General features: G+C 39.9%; 3 protein-coding genes across 4 annotated transcripts; 1 reads left to right on the top strand and 2 right to left on the bottom strand.

The window, feature by feature from the left end:
• Positions 1-1,539: 1,539 nt before the first annotated feature.
• LOC125213087 (LRR receptor-like serine/threonine-protein kinase HSL2) lies at positions 1,540-4,854 on the top strand. The gene is made up of 2 exons (XM_048113447.1): positions 1,540-4,174; positions 4,359-4,854. Exons 1-2 carry the CDS (start codon positions 1,591-1,593, stop codon positions 4,754-4,756), a joined length of 2,982 nt encoding a protein of 993 aa, XP_047969404.1. The 5' UTR covers positions 1,540-1,590; the 3' UTR covers positions 4,757-4,854.
• Positions 4,855-5,039: 185 nt separating this feature from the next.
• LOC125213089 (nucleolar protein 58-like) lies at positions 5,040-6,558 on the bottom strand. 2 transcript variants are annotated; one of them, XM_048113449.1, is made up of 2 exons: positions 6,421-6,558; positions 5,040-6,071 (listed from the first exon to the last, which is right to left on the bottom strand). In XM_048113449.1, exon 2 carries the CDS (start codon positions 6,031-6,033, stop codon positions 5,140-5,142), a length of 894 nt encoding a protein of 297 aa, XP_047969406.1. In that variant the 5' UTR covers positions 6,034-6,071; positions 6,421-6,558; the 3' UTR covers positions 5,040-5,139. The 2 variants fall into 2 exon arrangements, with proteins under 2 accessions (XP_047969406.1, XP_047969407.1); XM_048113450.1 differs by lacking the exon at positions 6,421-6,558 and having other exon boundaries at positions 5,040-5,865; positions 5,986-6,406.
• LOC125213088 lies at positions 6,551-9,317 on the bottom strand. Its single transcript, XM_048113448.1, has 4 exons — positions 8,875-9,317; positions 8,079-8,510; positions 7,630-7,933; positions 6,551-6,924 (listed from the first exon to the last, which is right to left on the bottom strand). The coding sequence occupies exons 1-4, from the start codon at positions 9,244-9,246 to the stop codon at positions 6,782-6,784; spliced, it is 1,251 nt and encodes a 416-aa protein (XP_047969405.1). The 5' UTR covers positions 9,247-9,317; the 3' UTR covers positions 6,551-6,781.
• Between the last annotated feature and the right edge of the window lie 431 nt (positions 9,318-9,748).

Here is a 9,748-nt window from a genome sequence, read left to right as displayed (position 1 = left end):
ATTTCACGGGCGTTATTGCAGCGCCTTCGGAAGATAAAACCGCCGATCTCTTAATGATTTTAATATTATTATTATTATTATTATTATTATTATTATTATTATTATTATTATTATTTATTTTTCTACTATTTTCATTCTATAAATACCATATTTTTCACCCCATTTATCGCCCCTTCACTCGAATCTCTTATCCATAAATATTAATTTTTTTCTACTAGTTTTTTTTATTTCCTATGTATTCTATTTTGCTTTGTAAATTTTTTTACATTAAATATTTTTTGTATTACCTTTAATTTATTTTATTCTACTATTTTATTTTATTTGATAACACAAAAAAAAATTTAATGAAAAATACTTGTGAAAATGGGGATAAGCGGATTTTATGTGCATAATTTAGGGAGCTATTGTAGATTCCTTGGGCTTGAAGATAAAATGTTGACGTGACATGCGAGAAATGGGGATGAAGGGATTTATAGGGCACTACTGTGATTGCCCTAACTAACCGACGAGACTAATACACGTCCTTATATATCTACTATTTGTGTGCTTAATCGGTTGTTTCGGTTCTAGTCGAATAAAAAATACTACTCCATCTGTCGCAGTTAAGATTACCCATTTCTTTTTCGCACTTAGTTTTGGAAAAATGAAAAATTGACAATAAGATTACCTACATATTATTCTCTCTATTACTCACTTTTATTATTTATTACAATCATTTTTCTAAAATATGTGACAAAAAAGAAAGGGGTCATCTTAACTAAAATGGAGGGAGTATTGAATATGAAACTACGGATACAACAAAGATTTAGGACCAGACCGTTATGGCGATTGGTTAGCTACTAACTGATCGATTAAACTGATATATTAGTCGATTAACCGATTAGAACTGAATTGAAGATCAAAATTTGCAAAATATATTCACTGAATTGAGGTTCAAAATTTGAAAAATATATTCTTTCTCCTAATTAATTTAACTAATGTCATTGTAGTAATATTTATTTTCAATGATATTACAATATGTATAATGTCGTATGTTGCAATTAATTATATTTTCCATGAATATATTGGACAATATTTTAACTATTCTTATTCTTATCTATTTAACTGCTTACTAATTATGTAGTCCCTCCGTCTTACTCAAGATGTACATTTTTCATTTTCAATTTATTTCATTCAAGATGTTAACTTTTTATATTTGAAAATAAATTCATCTCTTCTCTCCTTATTAAAATATTCAACTACTTTTTTCTAATTACTTATTCAACCTAACAACTCCTCCTAAAATCTCATAGTATCATTTAAGAATGTGGACATATGTCACTTAAGAACGTGGACATGTTGAGTGAGACGGAAGTAGGAGCACTAATCGTGTTGTCCCAAATGTCCATATTTTTATAGGACCGGGGAAAGTGATATTAAATTAAAATTTACTTGCATAATTTGGTGACATTGATTAATCGATTAAACGTCGATTGTGATTTAACTGATAGTACTAGTAATAGTATAACCAATTACCCCTAATTATTGTCTAATCATAAACACACATAATTATGGAATGAAATCTGCAATCATTCTTCAACTTGAACAGCCATGGCCGCAGCTAACAAATCGAATAATCATCAAGTCCTCATAAACGCACTTCTCTTCGTCACTCTGTGCGCTGTGGCAAATTCCTCCAATAACAGAGACGCCGCCGTCCTACTCCGGGTCAAGGAGGCTCAGCTCCACGACCCGCTCCGAACACTCCACGACTGGATCGAGTCGGCCCCCAACGCACCATGCAGCTGGACCGGCATTGCCTGCGATGCCGCAAACCGCAGCGTCGTTGCCGTCGATCTCTCCGATTTCAACATCTCCGGCAACTTCCCCGCCGATTTCTGCCGGATTTCGTCGCTGCGCTATATAAACCTAACCGGAAACAGTCTCGGCGGCAGCATTACTTCCGATACGATTTCCCTGTGCTCTCATATTGCAGCACTCAACCTCTCCTACAATAACTTCGTCGGCAGTCTGCCGGAGTTCCCTGTGCAGTTCGCGAACCTCACGGCGCTGGATTTCTCCTACAACAATTTCTCCGGCGAGATTCCGGCGAGCTTCGTCAATCTGCCGAAACTGCAGGTCCTGATGCTCGGCTCGAACCTGCTCAACGGATCGATACCGGAGTTCGTCTCCAATCTGACCGAGTTAACTCAACTCGTGCTGTCTGTGAATCCATTCGTTCCGAGCTCACTGCCTTTCAACATCGGACGGCTGGTGAAGCTCGAGTGGTTCGAATCGATGTACACAAACCTAATCGGAGAAATTCCTGAATCAATCGGCAATCTCGCCTCGATTAGAAACTTCGATGTGTCGAATAACAATCTCGCCGGAAAAATTCCTGGCACGATTGGCCGGCTGAAGTATGTAGTGCAAATCGAATTGTTCGGAAACCAGTTTTCCGGCGAACTTCCGGATACGTTCTCCGATCTCACTTCTTTGCGCCGGTTCGATGCGTCAGAAAATAATCTCTCCGGGAGGATTCCAGAAACCCTAGCAGGCTTGCAGCTTGAGTCGTTGCATCTGAATGACAATTTTTTTGACGGAGAGATACCAGAAATTCTAGCTACGAATCCAAACCTCATTGAGCTACGACTATTCAACAACAAGTTGTCAGGCGCAATACCGGAATATTTGGGTATGAATTCGGATTTGGAAGAAATCGACGTTTCCAACAACAATCTGGAAGGCTCCTTGCCTCACAATTTGTGCAACAGAAAGAAGCTGCAGAGTTTGATAGTTTTCGGCAACAGAATTTCCGGTGAAATACCAGAATCATACGGTGAATGCAGCAGCTTAACGTACGTAAGAATTCAAAAAAACCAGTTATCTGGAGCCGTACCTTATGGATTTTGGGGATTCATCGATCTTCAATACATCGAGCTCAGTGACAACATGTTGGAAGGTTCAATTCCGAGCTCTATTTCTAGTGCAAAATCACTGGAACAGTTGTTGATATCCGGCAACAAGTTTTCCGGCCGCTTTCCGGCTGAAACCTGTGGGCTGCAGGAGCTGAGGAAAATAGATTCTAGCCAGAACCAGCTTTCCGGCGAGCTGCCTTCTTGCATTACTGATCTGGTCAAATTGCAGGAGCTCCACATTCAAGGTAATAGGCTCATTGGTGAAATCCCCAAAGGCGTATCGTCTTGGGGCGAGTTAACGCAGTTGGATTTGTCGGAAAATCAATTTTCCGGTGAAATCCCGGCTGGGTTAGGCGATCTTCCGGTGCTGACGTTCTTGAATCTTTCTAATAATTTTCTTTCCGGTGTGATTCCGGAGGAGCTTACGAAACTGAAGCTGAACGAGTTCAATGTGTCTAACAATAGGCTCCGTGGAAGAGTGCCGCTTGGTTTTAATAAAAAGTTTTTTCTCTCAAGTCTAATGGGGAATCCGGATTTATGCTGTCCGGATCTTCGGCCTCTGCCTCCTTGCTCAAGGCCGAAGCCCGTGAGCTTGGTCATGATTGTGCTTCTCTCGGTTCTGGCATTCGTACTCGTTGTATCACTAGTTTGGCTCATCTACAAGACTAGGAAATTCATCTTTGGCAGCAGAAATCGGAAGCCCTGGAAGATCACTTCGTTCCAGAAGATTGGCTTTGAGGAGGAGCAAGTTCTGGCCTCATTGACTGATGAAAACCTTATCGGGTCTGGAGGGTCGGGTCAGGTGTACCGTGTCAGGCTGAAGAGCGGGCAGATGGTGGCTGCCAAGAGGTTCTGGCAGCCCAAGGGAGTAGCAGAGGCCGATGGAATGTTGAGGGCGGAGATGGAGATACTGGGGAGGATTAGGCATGGTAACATTGTGAAATTGTTGTTTAGCTGCGTTGGTGAGGATTTTATGGTGCTGGTCTACAGTTATGTTGAGAATGGGAGCTTGGGGGATGTGCTGTACGGAGACCAGGGTGGGCTCTTGCTCGACTGGCCTAAGAGGTTCGCCATTGCAGTCGGGGCTGCTCAGGGCCTCGCCTATCTGCACCATGACTGCGTGCCTGCGATTGTGCATAGGGATGTCAAGCCCAACAACATATTGCTGGATGAGGAGTTCAGACCTAAAGTAGCTGATTTTGGGCTGGCCAAGGCGTTGAAGCAGGGCGATGAAGCCATGTCGCGTGTAGCCGGCTCTTACGGCTATATTGCACCAGGTGAGTAGAATTAGGACGTTTGCTACTGAGATTTAGCATATAAAAGCCTTGTTTAGTTCTATAATTTGAGATAACTGCATAAAAATCCTTAAAATGAGGAGGAAATAATTCAATACTGTATACTCCTATTAAACACTACCTTATAGTATCAGGAATCATGATCTGTGTTATTAACATGGTGCAGAATACGGCTACACATCGAGAGTGACTGAGAAGAGCGACGTGTACAGCTTCGGAGTGGTGCTGCTGGAGCTGGTGACGGGTAAGAAGGCCAATGATGAATCACTGGGAGAGAACAACAACATTGTTAAGTGGGTAACAAGAGAAGCACTGTCGTGTGATCGGGGGAGCGCAACTGGGAGCATCGGTATCACTAGTTTGGATCGGGTGTTGGATCCACGGATGGACACATCTTCAGTCGACTACAGAGAGGCTGAGAAGCTTCTTAATGTGGCCTTATCATGCACTGCTGAACTGCCCACAAGCAGGCCGTCCATGAGACGGGTCGTTGAATTGCTCAAGGAACATTCCGCAACTCGTTCCAACTCAAAGCATTCAGCACAAAACAGATATGCAATTTAGAGGTAGGAGTAGTTTCAATAGCTTAAACTAAGTAGATACTGATTGTTTGATATTGATATATGTTTTCCATGAAATAGCATAATGTTTGTTATCTCTAAGCTTCATTTCTATGATACTGATGATCTAGCTGGCTTCACCATTTGAAATCTCGACAAGTTACAAGATCTGGATTTTTACACTAACTAAAAACTCAGATTTTATTATGATGTGAAATCAGCAACCAATATTTACAATACGCTATTGGTCGGCGATTTCTTCTAGGATTTTATATACCCACTTTCCAGACTAAAAAAAATGAACTCTCAAAAAGAAAATATTAACATCTACACAAGATGGGAAATAGAATTCTAGTTGATAGACATGTCATCTCATGGTAAGAGAATTCAAAGTGATGGGGATGGAGAGTCAGCTCCTTCAGTTGTTCTTGGTGAGGAATTGAAATCCTCAGTGATTGTTCCTCTTATCCTTTGCTGACCCAATCCCTTCTTTCTTCTCCTCTCATCTTCATCTTCTTCTTCCTTGCTTTTCTTCTTTTTGCTCTTCTCATCTTTGCCCTTGCTTTCTTTAGCGTCCTCATCTTTTTTCTTGTCATCACCATCTTTCTTCTGCTGCTTCTTCCTTTTCTTCTCTTTTTCCTTGTCATCACCGTCTTTTTTCTCTGTTTCCTTGTTATTGCCGTCTTGCTTCTTCTTCTCTTTTTTCTTGTCACCATCACCATCTCTCTTCTTTGTTATCTTGTCACCGCCATATTTCTTCTCTTTTTCCTTGTTATCACCATCTTTCTTCTTTATTTTCTTGTCATCACCATCTTTTTTCTCTGTTTTCCTCTCACCGCCATCTTGCTTCTGCTTCTCTTTTTTCTTTGTTTTCCTGTCATCACCGTCTTTTTTCTCTGTTTTCTTGTCACCGTCACCTTGCTTCTTCTCCCCATCTTTTTTCTCAGTTTCCTTGTCATCACCATCTTTCTTCCCCTCCACATCTTTTTTCTCTGTTTCCTTGCCATCAGCATCTATCTTGGTGACATCCGGGCCCTCGGTTTCCACTAGTGTTGTTGTCTTCAGCTTTAGATCCTTTCTCCCCAACTTGATCTCACTGGCAGTACGCAGCTTCTGTGAGAGTTTGATCCCGGGTTTAGAAAAGGATCTGCCATCGTTGGGGTGAGGCATCTGGTAAAACACCAACCAGATGCAAACCCCAAGGAGCACAGACACTTGCAACACATGCTTCACCTTCATCCCACTAATCCTCTGACTTCTACGAGGTGATTGCCTCAACATTCTGGCACCTTATATAGGAACCTAAGCTAATCATATATCTGCAATAATAGACCAACCAACACCCTCATGCAAGAGAACATCATGCATAAAACACAGGCACAAATATTGTTCATATACTGCATTGCATTTAATAGCAGGAAAATGCCTCTTGTATCTCATAGATGCTCATAACCTGTGTTTATATCTTCTAATCCGAACAACAAATATACAGATATATATATGCAGATTAATGAAATGTCTTCAATAGGATTTGCTCATCTTGCCGATTCTCTGAATTTCAATTCTCAATACATAATCATTGATTTCTCATTACATTACACGAGAGAAATTGCCTAATATTGAATCAGTTAGGTATGGTGGATGGTATAAAGAGGAAAAGCAATGTACCTGAAGCTGTGCAGATTCTTGTTTGTGGAAAGATTATGCAATATATTCGTCGCAGAAATGTGAAAGGCACAGGTTTCAAAATAATTAGATAAAAATGAAGCTTTGGAAACTCGCAAAACAAGTTGAGCGATTGAAAATAAAAATCTTTGGTTGATACCAGAAATAGCATAAATTTGCATCACCAATGCCACATATACAGCCTAATGATATAATTCAAAGATATAAGGATAAGCCTCATCGACCGCATACAAGGAACTACATGAGATGAGACGTACGATTAACTATCGACTAAAAGTTTCATCTATACTAAACATTAAGTTGCCCCATGTAATAAAATAGGGATTTCAGATATTGATCCTGATTATCTGATGGTGACAGTGATTGTCTTGCCGAGGACGAAGAAAACGAGGGATAGCTCAATGAAGAAGATTGTATTGATCAGCATACGGTCCACGATCCATCCAAAGATTGTGAATCCACCGGTGTTGGATTGCACATATGTAACTACAATTTAAATGGCACACACTATCAGAATTGGCATATCATGAACTTAGAAGAGATCAAGAAAAAAATAACAATAATATTAGAAATAAGAAAGAAAAAGAAATTCTTTTTCTCAACAGAAACATATGCCGACAGCAGAATAAGCTATCATTCTCATATTTCTTGAACTAAAAATTGATCTGTTTCACTCAACAGATACATAAGATATGATTGCAAAAGTATGACAAGAATCTGGTAATATAAACTAAACTTAAACATGAGCGCCCACAAGTATTGGTCATATGGTTAAGATTCCCTAATACTAGTACTAGATGTAAGAAAATCATCATACCACACTTAATTTTCACTGAAATGTTATACTAGAGTGTAACACTGCATAACTAACCAAATATCTTTGTATCATAACTCCAATGTACTTCATGTCCACTTTCACTACTTTGCACATCAGAGATTTAAATGCCGCAGTCTTACTGAAACAGTCATGGTGGGAGGTGCCAGCTACATTTTTAGAGCATTTTATGCCAACTTAGCATCACTGAATAGCTATTTAACTATTGGTTCTGATATTAAAAAAACTACAGTATGTAATTTAAAACTGTTATAGCAAGCTGTAAGTAAGGATGTTTCGTGAGGCTTAGATTTGTCCGTTACAAGAATCAAGATAATGCTAATCCTGCTCAGATAATTATGAGAAATAGTACATACCAAATGCTTGTCTCCTTTCATATGAAGACTTAGAAGGCGTGGGGTGTATATTTGACGGCAGAGGCATGTAATCAGCAGATTCCAAGTCACTCTCTGAACAATTAAAAGATAATGAACCAGAAGGATGGGGTTCAGCATTTCCACCATTTTCAGCATTTCCAGAACCCGAGCCATCATTTGCATTGCAAGTAACTAATGCATGCCATCTACTAGCAACTGAGCCAAGACTTTGGGCTCTGTGAGAAATCTTAGCTGCTGCACTCAGACAGAGAATGATTCCCACTAATTGAACAATTGATAGCACCTGCATATGATAGAATTGGCAAACCAATGAATCCTCACTGTATTTAGCTTATATATCACAAAATATCATACACACATAGCAAAGTTAAAGTGTCAATATATGCTTGAAATATTAGAAGGCACTCTCAAAAGAAACAAGTACTTACTGCAAAATCACCTCCATTGATGATATTGATGATACCCTGATTTTCTGTTGCCTCCAACAATGTGACAAACTGGCTTGCCGTGACGATCAAGAACTCCAGCAGAAGAAAGATTCGGAACCTGTGACTAATCTTTGATAAGTCGAAGGTTAGAGTCATGTGCTCCTCGATGTAGAGAGAAACATCCAAATCCTTCTCAAGAACTTTCCCATAGTTTTCGAAGTGTATTATTTGCAAATTCCCCACCAAATTAAATAAAGCACATCCGGATAGAAACACCAATGTCGAATATGACCAAGACAACAAGCAAATGATCAACAGGATAATAGACAGCCCCCAAGAACCATTGTGCAGATACACTAGACGAGCAACCTCGCGCCCGGTCTTCAGTACAAGGCACACCCCAAACCACGAACCCAATAGCCAGTAAAATACCTGCTCAAAATTGAGGATAAAGTAAGTTAACATTCCAAGATATCACTTCACAAAAAAAATTAAAATAACAATAAACACAAAATCAGCAGCTAAGCAAGCACTTTGTGATCATCTCTGAAACATAGGGCACAAATATCGGAATTTAGTCAACTAAATCACATTATCAGCGTGCAACTAAATCACATCACTGTATATCATTCACCATGATGCACTGTATCAAACATGAATTCCTTGCTGTACTAACCAAATTACCACAATTAAAACTACATTAGGTTTGAATAAACAAAGGGGGAAAAACTGACGTGGCTTAATCGATTAAAAAACAAAAAAAAGTGGAAGTTGATAGTCTCATAAAAAAACTTACACGAATTCTGTGAATATACTGTTTCCGGAACTCCGTCATGCGGCCATGGCAGCGATCGACGAAGAGCGCCTTCCGGATTCCGTACTTGCGGAGGTTCCTCGAGACGCAGAGGAGAGAAACGGCGGCGACCACCGCCCGCGAGACGAGAATTTGGAGCTCGAAGGTCTCGATCTCGAGTTTCTCGCAGGCGGAGCATCGGGAGAGCTCGATCGCGGCGAGAGGAAGAGCGACGGCGAGGAGGAGGAAGGCGAGCCAGGAGAGCGTGGCGCGGAGGAGAGTGTGGTGGCAGAAGCCGAGGAGGCCGAGGAACTTTTCTAAAGTGGTTAGGGATTGATCGAGCTCGGTTTCGGGATCGGGCTGGGGCGACGCCATGGTTTGGTAGTGGCGATGCTGTGAATGGTGCAGAAAAGACTAAAGAGTAAAGGCGCGAGTCACTGACAAATCGATTTCAGGATATATTTATGTTTGTAGATGAATGTCACCTTCAATTATAACATTTTTAATCTTATAATAGGCGCCTTTCCAATATTAGAATCATTATTAATAGTTAGTTCATGAGTTACGATGGCGTAAATAAATTAATGTATATTAGTAATGAGTTTTAGAGAATTTTTGATAAATGGAAATGAAATATTTTTATAAGACAGATTGGAAAATGAAAGTGTTCTTATTTATTTTTATGGGACGGACGAAGTAGTGAAAAAAATAATATCCTCCTAAATAAATAAACATCATTTTGTATTTTGATGTTTGAATTTACTCATAGCTATACTCTAACATAAATATAGATTCCAAATTAGTAATACTACTGTCACTCTTAGTTATTAGTCCATATTTTTAAAATGTTGTACAGTTTTCTTCACCGGAATTCCGT

The sequence above is a fragment of the Salvia hispanica genome, chromosome 3 (assembly GCF_023119035.1).
Source record: "Salvia hispanica cultivar TCC Black 2014 chromosome 3, UniMelb_Shisp_WGS_1.0, whole genome shotgun sequence".
NCBI classification, from domain to species: Eukaryota; Viridiplantae; Streptophyta; class Magnoliopsida; order Lamiales; family Lamiaceae; genus Salvia; species Salvia hispanica.
This window is presented reverse-complemented; position numbering and strand designations above follow the sequence as displayed.